Below are 19,815 nucleotides of genomic sequence, written 5' to 3' on the forward strand. Positions count from 1 at the left end.
CTGGTTGGTTGCCCTGCTTTTGAGCATTTATATACATACAAATATTTATTAATAATAATCTATTAGTAGTCACTTTGTCAGCAAGGGTAAACAAGAAAAAAAACAAGGCAAAAAGGAGAAACAGACACATAAAGTATATAAAGCATAATGGGTATGTGTTATAATAGAATCATGGAATAGAATTATTTTTAAAAGACTAATGGAAGGAAGGTAGGAAGACCTCAGCGGGGGAGGTGGTGACAAATTTGGGGGCATGTGAGGAAAGATGTAGGAATTGGCCAAGGAAATTAAAATGGATGTCATTCTAACAGAAATTACGAAAAGCCAAGCCAAAATGTGTTGATTCTTTTCCTAAATGACTGACAAAATTCCATAAACTTGAATCTACATAAAATAGAGCTGTGCCCCCAGCTGAAGTTGGGGGGTGGCATTCAACCAGGCAGCTAATTTTATAAACCTAAAGCTCTATTCTTCACACAAACCATGAGTTTCAGTAAATCCATATTAATTTATTCTAAGTTAAAATCATGGCTTTTACATCAAAAGCTCTGACTGCAAGCAAAATTTCCTGACTGGTGTAAGGATAAAGCTTTGAAAGGATAATTTATAATCACTCATTCACCTGCATGGTACAGCCACAAAACAAAAGAAGTCTGAAGTGTCAGCAAAAAGGAACTGAACAAAAGCAATAGGAAAAGAATTCACTAAAGGAGCTTGACTAAGATGCCTTGAATATATTTTTAAGACGGATTGTCCTTGTGATCAGGTAGAAAAGTCAGCAAAGTTAAAAATAAAAATCAATCTTGCTTCCATAAGCACAGAAAATTTTTCCTCACAGAGTATATTTCCCTAACTGTCTTTTTGGGTAGTATGCTTATTTTCCCTTTGACACTTCCAGCTTTCATTTATTTCCAAAGGAAATTTGGAGCACAAAGTACTTTGATCTTCCCCTTGCTTTGGTGAAAACAATAGCTTTTATTAGCTCTGAGACAGAGGTGGTTCTCTTCAAAGAATTCTTTTAGAAGATGATTTTATCTGCTTCTACTTGTCATCCAGAATATCTATCCTTAAAAATATTATCACAACAAAGGACTTATCATGAAAATGAAAACTCATAAACAATTCTAATCTCATTTGTTGCTCTTACCTAAAAATAGCATTAAAAATTTCTTTAACATGAAAGTAAAATAGATATTAGTTATACTTACACTTCTTAAGCGCAAATAAATTAGCCTGAATTAAAATAAGAGTCAGTTCAGTCCAGGTAAGTTACATAATACTACATGCATAATTGTATGTATAGTAGTTATATCACATTCTCAGTAAAGCAATAGTAGCAAGGTTTCATGGAATTATAGTATTTTTCAAATTAAGAAGAGGTACATTGCTTTCAAAGTGTCACTACAGTTTCAACTTTATCTGATCTTGCCTCATGTGAAATTTATGAACCTTGGTTATGCTGACGAATTTTCTTGAGATGGCTCCAACAGAGTCAGCATCTGCACTTTTCAAATGGCCTGGAATTTTGGGGATATAAAACAAAGTAGGCTGGATACTGGAATAAATTCAATAAAATGATATTCTACAGAAAAGACAGCCAATGTATTATGATTAAACTGGTTTCCAATTCAATTCAACTATTTTTATGGTACTAACTTTGTACCAAGCACAGTGAGGAACTAGGATGTGGCTGTCCTCAATATATATCAAGGAAGGCAGGCAAATAACCCACAGGCCAAATTAAAACAAATGAAATCAAACAGGTTATCAGGTTGAAAAGACAAGAGTGACTGATCAATTCCAGCTGAAGCTATAACTAAAAGCATTCTCTAAGAAGATACATTTGAAATGGGTCCTAAATAATCACACTATTTGAGCAAATAGAAATGGAGCTGAAGCGTGTCCTGGGTGAAGGCTGGGTTAAAAAAAATGAGAAAAAGCTGGATGCAGAGAAAGTAAAATAAAACATGTTGATTCTGGTCACAGGTATGTTCCTGGTCCCTCTTCCTCTTGAATTCCAGCTTCTATAACCTTACAATTTCTCCTTTCCCCTTTAGGATTTTCCCTCATGCTGTTCCCTCTGCTAGAAAAATCTCCCCTTAATATTATAATCTTAACGCCTCTTTCAGATCTCAGATTATAAATCACTTCCTCTAATTCATTCCTGAAACCTTCAACCATCATCCCATCCCCGATGGCTTAAGATTGATTCTCCTCTGGTACACATGCACAGCACTTTATACTTTCCCTAAATAGTTTGTCTCACATATTGCTATAGATTATTAGTGAAAATTTTGTTTAATATTTATCATAACCTACAGACAAAACGTTCTTGTCAGGCAGCAATCTTAATCTCTTGTACGGCTCTGGGACACGAGGCGCTGTCCTTGGTACTTGATAGGAGCACAGTATTTGTTGAATACATGCAAGTATCCAGCAGTTCTTTAGTTTTACTTTGTGCAAGAATTTGGCATTTGAATATAACATATTTTGTAAATGTTAGCTTTTTCATAAATTTCATGTGTAGGAAAGACATCCACTAAACTTTCAAGCATTATAAACTAATTCAAATTCTTTGTAGATTTCGTTGTTTTCTCCTGCCAGGAAAGAATCGCTTCTCAAATAAAACAAAAAGTACAACTATGACAACTCTGATTTCCAAGTCTGCACACAGAAATGAATTGAATATACACATTTGGTTTACAGCTACTCTTAAAGAAAGCAAAATATGAATGCATCTTAAGATATTAAAAAATGAAATTCTGCTAAAGGATAGAAGGGAAAACAAATAAAAAACTCCTATAGAGGAGATAAACATGCATCTGGAATGTTTCTGGTTAATTTAAAAAGAAATCACATCACATAATAGCTCTAAAGCTGTAGCTCTATAAATAAAAACAATTTAAGGACAATGGCATTATTTATATGCTAATTAATATTCTTTTTCTCCTTCTCTCTTTCTCTCTCTTGTTCTCACTCTCAAATCTTAAGCTGTAATCTTGTTGACTTCAGGTAGTTTACAAAATCCTTATCAATAGAACACAAAATTTTCTATTTCTATATACTATTTGTTATCAGACAAGGAATGTGAAATAGAGCTGAGGGTTCGGGGAAGAAAGAGAAGGGGATGGGGAGATGTGCCAACACCCAGAGACAGGGCACAGAAGCTGAAGTCCCACTGTCCCTTCACTTTCTCATGCTGTTCCTCAGCTGTACTTAAAGACATGAAATGGCAGTAAGTCCCTAGCATTCTTCATATTCATCCCATTTCAGGAGAGCACAGTTACTGATTTTTTTTTTTCCTGCAGAAGTAGTGAGAAGTGACACATTTCACAGATGCATTATCATGAGAACACTGAAATACTTCTTGACAGACATTTCCTGTTGAACAATTGTCCAAAATACATGGCTCTGAGATTGGTATTTGTATAGCACTTCTTGTTAACATGAATAAAATATCTATCTTCCTTCTACTTATTACATAAAATATACTTGGATTTGAAAACTTTCTTTAAAGAAAATGTGCCATTCTTTATCAACAAAGGCATACTATCAGAGAATATTTGCTTCAAAAAATTTTCTTCTTTCCTTCCTACAAAAATGATGAATTTACATTCAGATATGCCAAATCATAAGCCCCAAAATTCAGTATAAAATTGCCACTTCACACAAAAATAATCTCATAATATACAATTTTTTTCTTTATTTTTATTTCATTTTACTGTTTATTTCATACTGAAAATAATATTCTAAATGTAATAATCTAAACGCTTCAAACTTGAAAGGAGTATTTTGACACAAAGAACACTGTTTGCATTTATGTTTTAACCGTAAATGTAAACGCAATAGTGTTTTTACCAGGCATTGGTGCTTCCTGCCAATAAGCAGGACACATTAAAATGAATGAGTTTGGTAAAGATATACTACCTTTAAATGGGGCATGGAAAAAATGAGGCTGATAGGCATGATAGCTCATAGCCAGAGAGACTAAAAGGAAAGCCTTAGGTAGAAAAGAGAGAATAACACATGGTGAAAACCCACTGGTTTTCTGTGTCTTCCTCAAATATGACAAGCTTATTCCTATGACTCGACTGCATCCATTCACTGTCTCCAGAAAGATCTTACCCATGATTTTAGAAAAGCTGTCTCCTTATGATTCAGGTTAATGTTCAAATATCACCTAGTATTTAAGTCATCATTAACTACCTTCTCCAAATTACTAACCTCCTAATAGATCAGCTTGCTTTATATTTTCTTCACTGCATTTTCCATCATCTGAAAGACTTTGTTTAACTTATTTACTTGTTTGTTTTCTATCTTTCTCATTCTCACAAAAATGAAAACCTCTTGTAAAACCAACTGGATAAATACTCAATGGAATGAAATCAGAGAAGTGGTGGGCAACTGATATCTGACACCAAAAGTTAGTAACACAGAATTTGTTCTCACTGTCTAATGTTCACTTCATTCACTCAGATGGCCTAATATAATATAAAAAATATGGATGATAAAGAGAAAATGTCTTTGGTTTAAATCCTGAGTTTCCCAATGACTATCTAGGTAACTTTAAATTCCCCTTAAAATGGAAATGATAATATGGAATTTACTGAGTTTTCAAACAATCCACATAACTCACCTAACATTGTTACTGACTTTTAAAATGTCCTTAAAATTTGGTAGGTATTGTGGCTATCCTTTTAAGTAGAATATGACTTCTATCTCTTTACGGTTCTGGAACAGCATGTCTGTTTCACGTCTGCTCGATCTCCAATTATGGAGATTGTTCCACGACTCTGGAACAATCTCCATAACTGGAGTGAAATTCATTGACTTTGCTTGTCCAGCATCCTGACCCTCACTCTTGGTGACAGTTCCTTGGTGTTATCTAGTGCCAAGCCCACCCAGGAATGTGTGCGTGGCCTGGGTCTGATTGACTGCCTCCCAAGGTCCTTCACTAGGGCTCTAGGGAAGGAACGGTGGTTTCACCTTGTCTTCTTCTGAGAATAGAACACTGGTTTGTATGAACCATCTTTACCCAAATGTGAAACCACCCTGCCCAAAAAGGAAGGCCACACAGAGGAAAGAAATGCCAACAGATGGAGAGAGAAACGGTATCTTGAGGACCTGTGACCCTCCTGGAGAGAGCCATGCCTGAAGTGGCCACAGCCCCTGGATATCTCTGTTACATAAGCCAAGTCAGTATTTTGCTTATGCTAGTTTGAGTTTGGTTTCTGAAACTTATAATCTAAAGAATGCTTTTTTTTTTTTTTAACTTTCTGCAGAGCAGTTAAGTGCTGAAATGAAGAAGGCTAAGACAGTGATAGTTTGTTGTAAGGTTAAGTGAAAAAAAAAAAGTCATTTTCTGAGGTCTAATTAGTAAGTAAACAAATTACTTTCCAGAATGAAATGGTTTAAAGTGAAAGGCATTAGGTTATTAAGGAGAGACTGACACCTTGGGGCTACTTTTTAACACAGGCAGTAAGACACCTGTGAATAAATGGTCAGTGTGGGCTTGTGGCCCAGAAAACCAAGAGCAGATTGCCCAAAAGCAATTTAGGAGCATTTGTGATACAGATTAACAGGAAAAATAAAGAAAGAAATTAACACCTTATCCAAGAAGGAAGCAAAATGAGAAGGCATTATTGAAAGGCAAAAGGAAGATAATTGTCTTCTTGTGCAAAGAAAATCTAACACACAACAAGGAGGATATACAGCAGGTAATTCTGACAATGGCACCTAATTTGTGTTGAGGAGTTTGTACATTTAAAAATGCTTTCTCCAAGAAAGAGACATTAAAATGTTTTCTTATGAGAACAAGGTATCATGTAATTAATGCTCATGCTATTATCTTAATAAAACATCATTATTAAACATCTTGCCAGCTAGCTGTTTTATATGAGTATATGTTACATTGCTGTTTTTTAATACAAGATCCACAGGAGTATAAACGGCATGTCATCTTCCCATTTCTCCCTGCTAGTTACACCTAAAAACTTTAATGCACCAAACATACATTTGTGGAGAGCTTCTTAGGCAAAATACTTTGATAAACACAATGGGTGATACCAAGATAAACATATCCCACAACTCAAAGAGCTTATACTAGAATAAAAAGATGAGAAATTTCTACACGTAACCATATCATTTTAGAGGAACACCGAATGCTGTAATAATTATAAATAAAGTACATTGAAAAACTAGTAGAATGATCTGATATTCATTTAGGCCAAGGGCAATGGTTCTGAAATTTGAATGTGCATAAGAATCATCCACCAAGTTTATTAAAACAAAGGCTGCTGTGTCCACCTAAGAGCTTTTAGCAAGTCTGTAGATGCTACAGATGCTCCTGGTCTTGGGATCATATTTTGAGAACTACTGAACTAGGGGATTGGTTTTCAATTTGTGGTGCACAGTAGAATCTTCTAAGAGGCTTTTTAAAAAACTAGTGTCCAGGTTTTATTCCAGTCCAATAATAAAAGGAAAATATTTTACAAAGGGGACTATACTAGAACTGGACATTGGTTTATAGCAAGAGTAGTTTTATAAACAGTTGGAGGCAGATGCTAAGTGAGAGGTGAAAAGTCATGGAAGAGGTCAAGTACAGCACATGATTAAAAATGAGGGCCGGGCGCGGTGGCTCAGACCTGTAATCCCAGCACTTTGGGAGGCCAAAGTGGGCAGATCATCTGAGGTCAGGAGTTTAAGACCAGCTGGGCCAACATGGTGAAACCCCATCTCTACCAAAAAATGCAAAAGTTATCTGAGCATGGTGGCACACCTGTGGTGGCACTACTGGGGAGGCTGAGACAGGAGAATCACTTGAACCTGGGAGGCAGAGGTTGCAGTGAGCCAAGAATGCTCCACTGCACTCCAGCCTGGGTGACAGAGTGAGACTCTGTCTTCAAAAAAGTGGAAAACACAGCATTGCTGATCCATCTGATGCATCCATAGACAGTAGACAAAAGCAATCTTGGGCCAAGTCATGAAAGACCCCAAGTGCCATGCTAAACAGTTTGCGACTTTTTTAGGGGGTGAGAATAAGACATAACTAAAGTGCTTTGAGCAGGACAGTGACACAGTGCGAATTGTGGCTTAAAATTATTATCTGAAAGCAAAATCCTGAGCAAATTAAAACAACTCTGGTTCTCCTCAACAAAGAGATAAAATTGCTAGAGCAATGTTGTAGACCCATTTTCTTAAATTGGAGTCAAGAGTTATATTCTCTTATATTCTCAGAACTTGTAGCTCGTAGAGAGCTACAAGTTCTCTACAAATGCTTTAATTTTGTGTTTTAAGACATAAAATAAATTTTTAATTTTAATATTTTCTCTGTCACCAGGCTGGAGTGCAGTGCTGTATGATCACAGTTCACTGCAGACTTGACCTCCACAGCTCAAGCCATCTACGCACCTCAGTCTCTGAGATAACTGGAGTCATAAGCACATGCCATCACACCTGGCTAATTAAAAAATAAAATTGTAGAGACAGGGTATCCCTATGTTGCCCAACCTGGTCTTGAACTCCTGGGCTCAAGTCATCCTTCTACCTCAGCCTCTCAAAGTGCTGGAATTATAGGCATAAGTTATTGCACCCAGCCAAAGAAGAATATATTTTGTCAGGTATCAAGGCAAAATTTCTTTTGAGATGACAATTGTCAATTGAAAGATTTTTGCAAGATTGGACTTAAACTTATTAAATCAGTGTTTCTTAGTCAGTAGACATACTTTTTAAGGAGTCAAGATTAACTCCTTGTGCCTCTTTCTTCCCTTTAAAAATCCACTCATAACTGCTGCTAATCAAAGCATGTATTAGGGCAACTTGAATCTATGCTCCTAGGTTGCAATCCTCAAGTTTGGCCCAAATAAACTCTCTACTTAATTTTGCTTTTGCTTCTTCCTTTTAGGTCAACATATCTGGCATAACTTGGCAGGGTTCAGAGAGACTACTCTGACCACCTGGTGTTTTTCTCTGAAAGCAGGGCTTGATACCAGCACAAACATTCCATCTTCAGAAGTTCTATTGGGAGTTTCAGGTGAGTTCACCTGAATTCAGACCTCCCAGCTTTTGGTCAAAGGTCTACACTTTATTTGAGCTGTTTCTCAAAACCTCTCTCTTTCCTTTATGAGTGAGGGCTTCAGTCTCTGTCTTTGGACAGATGATTCAGGCAAAGAGCTCTGCAGAGAACTTCCTCCTTCAGCCTGTCTCAGGACAAGGGCCCTCAGGTCAAAGTTTTCCTGCCCCTGTCTACAGCAGAGGTTTGGGTAAGGATTGCCAATTAGGCACCAGTGGTCTGGTTTTACACAGCATGCCTAAAAATAATTGCAGATACTTTCCTATTTTTGAAATTTGGGGCTTAATTTTTCTTGTTCTTTTCCTTCTTTTTCTTTTTTTGAGATGGAGTCTCCCTCTGTAGCCCAGGCTGGAGTGCAGTGGCACAGATATTGCCTCACTGCAACCTCCTCCTCTTGGGTCCCAGTTCAAGCAATTCTCCTGCCTCAGCTTCCCAAGAGGCTGGGATTACAAGAATATGCCATCATGTCTAGCTAATTTTTGTATTTTTAGTAGAGACAGAGTTTCATAATGTTGGCCAGGCTGGTATTGAACGTCTAACCTCATGATCCACCTGCCTCAGCCTCCCAAAGTGCTGAGATTACAGGCATGAGCCACTGTGCCTGGCCTGGGCATCATTTTTCATCTGTAACCAACTCTTATTAAACATCAGCTGAATTTATATATAACACTATGGACATCCTCTATTAAATATCTAGGAATGTGGATCCACCTAACCTGGAATTGTCAAAAAATAAACCTCTCCAAAACTGGGGATCTTTTGAAATACCTAAAATAATTTATTTATGTGCACAACTAGAAAAAGCTGGTTTTGGAAGCAGACAATTAAATACCTACTTCCAATGGTCCTTTAAAAAAGAAAACTTCTAAAAGAAACCCTGAGACAATTGCCTCCATTCAGGAGGTAAACAGAACATACCCATCACCACCACCAGAGGGTATTCCCCAGGTGTTTGGCTCCCTCCCTGAAACTCCTATTGAGGCATAGTGACTCCAGTCCTGGAGTCTCTATGAGCTCCTTCTGGTTCTGGGGGATGCCTGGTTCTCAAACTATTCTTTGCTAACTGAAAAACCCATCATGAAGACACCGAGGAGATAGGGGTAAAAAAAAGAGAGAAATTTAAGTAAATAAATAAATGAATAAAAAGACCACCCAATGAACAAGATGTGTCTCCAAAATACACCTTTGTTGCCTAGCTGACAATTTTTCGGTCAATATAACAGTTAATTAAAAGACTAATAGTCTAAAACGGGGAAATGAATTAAATTAAAACTACTGAGATTATAAACATGTAGATATAACAATTTTTTTAAAAAACAAGATTATTGATGCTGATGTTGAAATGTTAACATCCGAGGAATGAGCTGAGCAGCACTCCTGCTGAGGTTAGATCCGAATCAAGTTAAAATCCTCTAATGTTCAAATGGCCTGCTTTGAATATCCTGCAAGATTTATTTAAAAAAAAAATACCTTGCAAGATTTACAAAAAAGAAAAAGAAAAAAACCCTCCACTCTGTGGTCTAGTGGCTATGATTTTATGTTCTTACCACCAAGGCCTAGGTTTGATTCCTGATTAGGGAACCAGCTTCTTTTGGTTTGGTATTTTTGTGACTTTTGACTTTGCCACTTGGGAGAGTGCCTTTGGTTAAAAAGAAAAAAAAGATTCAAAAGATTCATCAGCTGTTTGTCTTGGCTATAATCCGAAAAATTTAAAAACTATTAAAATATATTTTTAATTTATGTTATATATAAATAATATATATTATAAATATAATATATAAATTCATATATTTAAATATGTTTTTAAAGGGCTCTACTATGGTCAGAAGTCAGCTTGACTGAAGCTGATATTTAAGTACACACACAAAAACACATTATAAACATATATATTAATATATTTATATATGTGTGTGTGTGTATATATGTACATATACATTTCATACATATTAAGCCCTTTCTGCTTTTTTCTCTTTGATTCCTGCTTTGGGGAAGATTAGCTTCCTGTGGATAGAAACCCTTCATTAATTATCTGCTTGTCTCCTCTGTTCACTTCCTTTCTTAAAAACTCTTCTCTTACTTACTTCTATTCCTCCTGACTCCTTTTTCCTTTTTGCCATCTTCAGTACCACATAAAAGGATCTGGGAGAGACATCTAATGACTCAGACTGTTTGAGAAACACAGAAAACAGTGCCACTGACCCCTTCTGGGGGTCATTTGTCTTGCTGTGAAGTCTAGAAAGTCACAGATTCCTCTGAGACCTCATACTCTACCATCTTTTGTGCTGTGTTACCTGATTTTGTTGGCTTTCCGGAGTACCAGAGATTACTTGGTACTGAGAGAGAACTTGACCTTGGTATATGTGATGACTGGTGAGTCACTGGCAGAGTTATGGTTTTGGAGGTGGCTGAGGGCTATTGTTTACAGTAAATGGTTATTGCTACAGGACAGTACTCATTTCCCTGGCAGTATAGATGAGACAGGTAAGGTTTAAACCTTAGAGAAATGTCTTTGTAGCACAGGGTACTGTAGAAGCATTGCTTGGCCGGGTCCCATGGTGTTTCCCTTTTTTTGTGAGGGGAGATTCCAGGATTCAATATAAAAGTAGAATGCTTGATTTAAAAAAATCTAAATGCTCTGTCTTCCAACTGTGCTGGCTTTTCACATATTTAAATTATTCAACTTTAAAAACTGCAAATGCTTTTTTGGCCCTGTTCCTTAATGAGCTCCACCTTGAGTTCAGTTATCCACTTGGAAAACAGACATTAAATTAAAAGCTACCTATCTAAATGAAATTGGCCTCCTTATGAAATTCTATGGTAAATTCCTATGATTTTGTGTTACCTTGAAATTCATTTTTAACCTTCCCCTAACATACCCAAATTCCTTCTTTAAAAATATTAAATTTTGTATCTGTGATTTGAGATGTAAATTTGCTACCCTATTTCTCTAAACTTCAGTAAGGGCTTCAGCCATGTGAAACAGATCAACTTTAACATTTTCCATTTACAAAGGCACAACTGTCCATTTAAACTAGAGAGTTTTACCTGATTCATGGGAAAGGTTTTAAAACTGAAGTTATAAGATCTCTATGATTGCCTGCATTTTTTGTATACATGTGTACACGTCTTTTTGTATGTTGTCTATGACACCAAACTGACTTGTAAATATGTGTTCTCATAAATTAAATAACTAGACCAAATGCTTTTTAAATTCAGATGATTTTAGTTATCTTTGGTAAATAAAAATAGTTTTAAAATTGTTGGTAAAATAAAATAGAAACAGCTTCATAATTTAATTAGGAAATTTTTGTCTGTTGGTCACTCAAGTTTATACTATCTCTGCTAGATGTTTTAAGGTCATAAACCTGTAATTCGTATGATATTTTAAAATATTTGCTTAATTTGTGAGCTTATGTCTTTGGATTTGAGCATTTAGATCTGGGATCTGGAGAGAGTATCTGTTTCATAGTTTCAGAATTCTTTTGAGTAATTTAAAAATCTTAGGATTATGTTATGTTAAATTAATTAATAGCTAATCATAAAATGTCTAAGTCATTTCTAAGTAAGTTAAAATACTGAAACATTAATCATTAAACATAAATGTATGTTTATATACTTTAACATCAATTTTTTATATAGCATAGTAAAGCTGAATATATTTAGATCTGTTAGTAAACAGAAAATTTAGAAAACCTCTTTCTAAAAAATTATAAAATGGTTTTCATAAAATACTAGTATAAAATAGTTCAAAATTATTTGCTTCCTAGGTTTTTCACTGAAAATTAGTTACAAGGTTAAAGCTGTGATATGGTTTGGCTGTGTCCAAACCCGAATTTTGAATTGTAGCTCCCATAATTCCCATGTGTTGTGGGAGGGACCTGGTGGGAGGTAATTGATTTATGAGGGTGAGTCTTTCCCATGCTGTCCTCATGATACTGAATAAGTCTCAAGAGATCTGATGGTTTTCTAAATGGGAGTTCCCCTGCACATGCTCTCTACTGTCTGCTGCCATGGAAGATGTGATTTGCTCCTCCTTGATTTCTACCATGATTGTGAGGCCTCCCCAGCCATGTGGAACTGAGTCAATTAAACCTCATTCCTTTATAATTACCCAGTCCTAGGTATGTCTTTATTAGCAGCATGAGAACAAACTAGTACAGCAAATTGGTACCAGGAGTGGGGCTGTACCCTGCAAACCCACAGAGGCAGAGCTGCCCAAGGCCATGGGAGCCTATCTCTTGCATCAGCATGCCCTGCATGTGAGACATGAAGTAAAAGGAGACCATTTTGGGACTCTAATGTTTAATGACTGCCTTGTTGGATTTCAGACTTGCATGGGGCCTGTAGCCTTTTTGTTTTGGACAATTTATCCCATTTGGAATGGGTGTATTTACCCAATGCCTGTACCCCCATTGTATCTGGGAAGTAACTAAACTGCTTTTGATTTTACAGGCTTATAGGTGGAAAGGACTTGCTTGGTATTAAATGAGACTTTAAACTGTGGACTTTTGAGTTAATGCCGAAATTAGTTAAGGCTTTAAGGGACAGTTGGGAAGGCATGATTAGTTTTGAAATGTGAGGAGATGAGAGGTGGAAGGGGCCAGGGGCAGAATGACATGGTTTGGCTGTGTCCCCACCCAAATCTCCAACTGTAGCTCCCATAATTCCAATGCATCATGGGAGGGATCTGGTGGGAGGTAACTTAATTATGGGAGCAGGTCTTACTCATGCTGTTCTCAGGGCAATGAATAGTCTCAAGAGATCTGATGGTTTTATAAATGGGGGTGCCCCTGCACGTGCTCTCTCTCTTGCCTGCTGGCATGTAATATGTGACTTGCTCCTTCTTGCCTTCCACCATGATTGTGAGGCTTCCTCAGCCATGTAGACCTGTGAGTCAATTAAACCTCTATCCTTTATAATTACCCAGTCTTTGGTATGTCTTTATTAGCAGCATGAGAACAAACTAATACAAACTTTACTCAGTATGTATAACTAAAACTACCAGATATTAGAGAAAAATGTCTATATGCAGAACATATAATGAAAGTAAAATGTAAAGAAAGTTGAAAAGACAGAATAATTTTTCTTTTACATGAAAGAGAACTTTATATGGTCCTGATAATGGGGAAAGGAAAGGAAATTTTTGTTCTATGGTAAAATGTAGGATACAATTGATGTTTTAAGTAAGTTGTAGAAGGTTTGTAGAAGATGGATCTTGTGAAAGAAATTTTGTGTGTGATCAGGTTGGCTAAAATTAAAAGGGGATTATTGAGTTTTTGTAAAAACTTAATATTAATATTAAAAGCATACTGATGCAGGGTCAGGATCTGAGGCCCGCTGTTTGAATAACAAGGTTTTAACTAATAGAAAATTTTAAAAGGTGATGAAAGGTTTCTGAAAATCTTATCTTGTGTGGTCAAAGCTGATTAAGATTGGATGAATTTGTTTATAAGGTTTTATTAAAACAACTTTACCGTTAATAATATACTGATGCAAAGACAGAAGTTGATATTCTATTATTCAAATTAAGTACTCTTAATTTCTAGCAATATAGTTGTTTGTACAAATTCAACAAAAATCTGTATTCTTTCTTTAAGACACATAATTAGATATACTGGTTCTTTTACCAAAACTTTGACTGAAATGGCTTCGTTTCAGATACAATCAGACTGCTTTGAGGAATTGATGTAGACTTTATAGAGCCAATAAAAAAACCCTTGGAAAGGCTGGTCTAGTACCTTCTCTGCATAGTTCCTTTATAAAGTTTCTGTCCTCATGGTAACTAAAGAATGTCACTTTCTGACAGGCCCAGGAACCTCAAGTTATTTTGGGATCTCAAGAAGAGCAGGTGACTCATTTTATACAAGTACTGCAGACGGTCTGATGGCAAATCCTTGGATTGGTTGGCCTTGGGGGCTTTTAAAAGTTGAATCTGAGGCTCTTATGGAAGTCCCAGTAAAGCTAACTTAAAAGAAATTAGGCCATTCACTGTTCTTTTACACTTCCCGCAAATAAGCAGGCAAAGTAACATAACACTAAAACTCATTTTGCAAGTAACTTGGTTCAACTAAGATTTATCTTTGGTAAAAATGGAGAACTGGATAAAGAAAAAGTGTTTCAGAAAAAAAAAAAAAAAAACTATAGTATGCCTGTTACTAGATTCTAGTCTTGTCCATTGTTTTTGAGCTTTATTATTTGCTTATAATTTGGATTAAATATTGAATTACTTCCTGGCTACAAGTATCTAAAGAAGAACCTAGATTTAATTTTCGTCATGATGTTTTTAGTTGACTCCCTAATGAAATAGGTTTATTTTTGTTGTTGTTTTGGCATTTAAATTTTATTTTTAGTTATAATCCTTACATAGATTATATTTCCACTATCTATTGTTGTTTTCCTTCTTCTGAGGAAACTAAATTGATGATATTCTGAATCTAGGTAGGATTCAACAAGCAACAGCAACCATAAATCAATAACATTGACAGAACTACTTGGGAATGAACCTTCCTAATGATGGACACCTTGATACTAAAATTTTAATCATCAATGCTGTCAAGAAGAATGATTTTTGATCAAAAGGGGGAAATGAGAAAACAAAATAACTTTTATCTGATGAATGCAAGTTATTTTAATTAACTGGCCTGGAGAGACATTATAATAAGACAGCAATCACATCCCTCTACTCCTTTTGAGCTATTTATTTATCTTTTGTAACTGCCTGCTACCACCGTAAGTAGTTATAACGTATCCTAATGATGTCACACTGAACACTATAACCCACACCCTACAGCTTAGCAATGGATAGCCAATGTTACTTGTCAATGTTCTTTCTGTAAATCAATAAGAATGCCTGACAAACAACTTTGTATCAGCTCACTCCTTGTCTCCCATTTTTCACTTAAAAAATCTATTTGTAATTGCTGTTAATTGGAGTGAACATTCAGGGCAATTTGCGTCTATGCTCCTAGGTTGCAATTCTCAAGCTTGGCCCAAATAAACTCTCTACTTACATTAACTTTGCCTCAGGTTCTTCCTTTAAGTTGACAGGATAAAAAATTTAAAATGTCAAAATAGTATTTTTGATTTATTAAGGCTAAAGCTAGAACAAAATTATCTTTTACAATTAAAAATAAAACCCTTAATTTGTTAAGTAATTTTTTAAAAGTGACCTGTCAACAGGATAATTCATAAGATAAGAAGATATATATAGACTAATAATTTGTTGACAAATAAAACTTTTGAATTATAATACATTTTCCCTTCACTTCCTGTGGTTAATTTTTCCTGTCATTTATCATTGTACCAGTAATACTATTTTTTGGAGGAAAAAGACAGTAAAATGCAAGCATTAAGGAATGCATTAAAAGTAAATATTATTCCAATACCAAGTACATGATAAATCATATATTCCATGCTGAACACATATTCTTCTCCCTGTATGGGGGCACCAGCTGTTTAATGGTACACAGAGAAATATATTTTACTCTTAATCCACTCAATCGCATAGGGATACCACTATAACATATGTCAGTGATTTTCTTTCTTGGAAATGGTCTTCTATATATTTAACTCCTTCTCTTTATCTTTTCAAAAATTTTAAAACTTGCCTAAAAATTTTCAAAACACTTTCACTTAATTATTTTTATTTGGAAAAAGCATAGCAGATGAAAATATTTAAAACATTAAATCCTAAATACAAGAACTTTATATCAAAAGAAATGTCATTAATAATCTAATAAAATGAATAACATAAAAAATCCTATTAATATATTTTCTATCAAAATATAGACATTTATTTTTTTTAATTGGAATGTTAAATACCTGAGCTTCTGGTTGTACTGCTTGACCTTCTCCAGTGAGGCTGCATTTATCTGAGCTTGAAATTCTTCCACAGAAACACTGTCTCTATAATAATATGCTTCCATGCTCTCCAGTGCTGTCGAAACAAGTAAACATACTTTGCAATTTCTCCACATGTAGTATAATTTTATTGATTATTAGTAAATTTAGCAAAGAGGACCAATTATCAACATATATGCAAAAGAACTATATTACGTCCAAAAATGAATGAAAACTGTTCTGCTGTCAAAATAAATATCAAACATTTGGCGATTTTTCTGTCCAGTGGGGCAAAAAAAATTCTGGTTTAACTGTCCTCTATTTTTAAAACATTTTGTATATGTTGCAGGAGACCAAAATATGCCACTCCAAAATATAACTGTCGGAGACCAGAATATACCACCCCAAAATATTCCTCCTTGGCATAAGGATTATTTTGATCTGGTTATTTTGAGAAACTGCACACAGACACAGGAGAAACTCTGAAACCAGAGTAGAAGTTTCCCTTTAATAAAGAAAATTTACATCTATGAAGGAAGTCTCCACTTGTAAGAGTGTCCCGCTCTCTGTACTAGGAAGAGAAGGAAGATGATCACAGAGGGTCTTACCTGCACAACAAATCTTTCCTTTATTTGATGGTGGTTTCCTGGTCACCTCCTTGTAACTGGGCCTTTCCTAGACCCTTCTTTTTCTGTTTCAGTAGAACCATGGCATTTATGCCTAAGTTCAAAGCTATCTCTTTCAGATTTAGTCACTTTTCTTTAGGTATCACTCATGTATACATGAGGTATATATGTTATTAAACATCTGTTTGTTTTTCTCTTGTTAACTTGTCTTTTGTTATGGGGGTCCATCCCAACTAAGAACTATGAAACATATAGAGAAAGTTATTTTTCCTCCTCTACAACATTCTTTGTGAAGCTAAACTCATACTTCCTATGTATTTTATATTTATACACACACGTCTATAATATATGACACTTATGTACATATTTGGAACATATAGATGACAGGCAGAACTGTACGTTATCATATGTCAGAGGCCAGGAATGGTGGCTCATGCCTGTAATTCCAGCACTTTGAGAGCCAGGCAGAAGGATTATTTAAGGTCACAAGTTCAGAACTAGCCTAGGCAACATAGCAAGACCCTGTCTCTAAAAAAAAAAAAAAATTTAATTAGCCTAGCATAGTGGCATGCACCTGTAGTTCTAGTTACTCAGGAGGATGAGGTGGGAAGATAACTTGAGCCCAGGACCTCAAGGTTGCAGTTAAGCAGGATCATGCCACTGGACTCCAGTCTGGGGAACAGAGTAAGACTCTGTCTCTTAAAACAACGTAACAACAACAAAAACATGTCACAGTAAAAAAATAGAAATGTTCAATCCCCATGTATATTCACATTCTTAATTGTAAATAACGAACAACCTTAATTAAGAAATATTAATGTAATAAATAAAAAGTATAAAATGAAATCTTAGAAAATCACCTCTACTCAAATTGTCAGTTAATTTAGTTATAACATCCCACTAATTTTAAATGTATTTTGAATAGCATATACATTTTTTAATAATATTTTTGATTATTTCTTTTTCCTTTAACTTTTGTGAGGTATGATTTAAAAATTTTTGGAGAGGAAATAAATCACAGGAAAGTGGCCTAGAAATACAAGATTTCCTGTGGAAAGGTTGCCAGTAACAGGAATGGCATGGATCCAAGTTGGAAATGTAAATTATTTTCCCTTGAAATGCATTACTACTTATGAGCCTCAATTTTCAATACATGATTTCAAAATTGATTAAACAATCTCCTTTCAAGACTGCTAAATGCACTAGTTTCTAAACTAAATCATGAGGTTTCTTCAAAGTGAAAGAAACTATCACCATTTTGAGGGGGAAAAATAGGAAAGTGACTGCTAATTTTAGCTGTGCTATAGTTTTATTAAACTAGTCAGAATTCCAGAACACTGAAGAAAATAATAAGATTTTAAAGATCATTGTTAAATTTGAAGATTTTTTAACATGGAAAATTAAAAAATTGGTTTATAATTGAGAAAAGTAATTGTGGAAGATTAGGGAGAAAACATACTACATTTATTTCAGTACAGAAAATCAAATCTGTGTGCTGGCTTTACAGATTTTTAACTTGTTTATTTCTTATGGCTTCTGGGAAGGAGCCTAGGAAACTTTACCCTTAAAATATGGCACCTTGGTATACTGATTACTTTAAATTAAAGGCTTCTGTAAGTCAGCAGATATAGGATAAGCCCTATCCACCTTAAGACTATCCCTGTAAAAGAGAACACAATTATTTTCCCTACCCTCCATGGAGATCTCATTATCTATCCTACAAAAGAAGACTGTGGAATGTAACCCACCTAGAAGGACTTTTCCCACAAGATAATATCTATTTCTCCAGCTCATTCAAATTCCAAGACAATCACTAACAAGTTAATTTCTGTCTCATGTCTCTATTCATTCTCCCTAATAAACATTTTACTACCTCCTACATTCCCTATCTCCCCCATCACCTATGAAGAAGGATCTATAAGTATCTGGACCTCACTGGGTTGTTGAGTAATCACTCTCCCATGACTTTGCACTGTGCACATTAAGTAAATTTTGTGTACTTTGTTTCCTTATTAATCTGCCTATTGCAAGTTCATTTTCAGCAAAACTTCAAAGGGAAAAGGGCAGGTTTTCTCTCTTAGGGCCTATATCTTCATTAATTAGAATAGTTGTAACTGGCTCAACAAGCTTCTGGTGCTGAATACACACAGGAAATAAAAGACTCCCTGATAAAATAATCCTTAAATATGTGCCACATTCACAAGTTGCTATTCATAAAAGGTAAACATCCCGGGAGGATTCAGTCTATCAACAGTCATACTTCAATATAAATTATTCTTACTAGTTGGAAGGTTGATGAAAGCCCTTGCATTAGAATAAAACTCCAGTTTCTGCTGTGTGACTTTGGTCAAGTTAATTAACATCTCAGATTCTCAGGTTCCGTGTTTTTGACGTGCAAAATAAATGCACCTTCTAATTATGGTTAATAAGAAATAATTTAATTAAATAGTAATATTAAGACAGCCTGTGAGTATTCTTACTTACTGAATGTGTTTTATTTACTAGGCAACATGCCAAATGCTCTACAGGTATTACTTAATTCAATTTCGTTGAGATACAGAGTATAAAGAGTGTGCTTAGCCAAACACAAAGTTTGGGGGGGACTAAGAGAAAGGTCCATGCAAAAACACTTTGGTTTGTGACTTAAGACCAGAAAGACTGGAAGGAGAACAGTGAGAAAGGACAGCAGTGGAACTGTGAGGAAAGGGAGTTTGGAGGAAACTACATGGGAACTAATTTTTATAAAGATCTTGATGGTTCAACTTTGGCCAGAAAGGCCAGTCCTGTCACAAGTTTTGTCCCAATATGAGAACCGTTATATAAACATAATTTCATATTTTAATGAATACTTCTACAATCTCATATATTTCAATTTTCATTACATTTTTGACAGTATCATTCCAAATTAACAAAGCAGTTAAAATTCACAATCACATAAATTTTTTTAAAAATTGGAAAAGTGCCTAACAATTTTGCCAAGAGTCTTAGTAAGAAATATGTGTCACATGTATAGGGTGGTGGGGAATGCACAAAAAAGATGAGAAGATGAGTTCTATATTTAAAAACTAACATCTGAATGACAGAGAAGAGGCAAGACAACAACACTCCCTATTTTAGCTAAATAGCTTGTTTATTTATCATTATTAAAAAAAACCCAGAAGGAAGGATCCAAGATGACCGATTAGGAAGAGCTCAGGATTGCAGCTCCCAGTGAAAGCACAGAGGGTGAGTGGATGCCGCATTTTTATTGCCCACAGACTAGGAAATTCCCAGGCGGAG

General features: G+C 35.3%; 1 protein-coding gene and 1 long non-coding RNA gene across 2 annotated transcripts in view; one reads left to right on the top strand and one right to left on the bottom strand.

Moving 5' to 3' along the window:
* The window catches only part of PREX2 (phosphatidylinositol-3,4,5-trisphosphate dependent Rac exchange factor 2), a 293,374-nt gene that overhangs the window by 63,159 nt on the left and 210,400 nt on the right, over nucleotides 1–19,815 (bottom strand). Inside the window, exon 35 of the mRNA XM_017544858.2 lies at nucleotides 15,893–16,007. Coding sequence (XP_017400347.1) covers nucleotides 15,893–16,007 — 115 coding nt within the window. The remainder of the gene's footprint in view (nucleotides 1–15,892; nucleotides 16,008–19,815) is intronic.
* Nucleotides 5,027–11,237, top strand: LOC119473619. The gene is made up of 4 exons (XR_005202821.1): nucleotides 5,027–5,195; nucleotides 7,904–8,032; nucleotides 8,127–8,222; nucleotides 10,208–11,237. It is a non-coding gene; the product is annotated as an uncharacterized LOC119473619 (long non-coding RNA).

This window comes from Cebus imitator, unplaced genomic scaffold (assembly GCF_001604975.1).
Source record: "Cebus imitator isolate Cc_AM_T3 unplaced genomic scaffold, Cebus_imitator-1.0 Scaffold9, whole genome shotgun sequence".
Lineage (NCBI taxonomy): Eukaryota > Metazoa > Chordata > Mammalia > Primates > Cebidae > Cebus > Cebus imitator.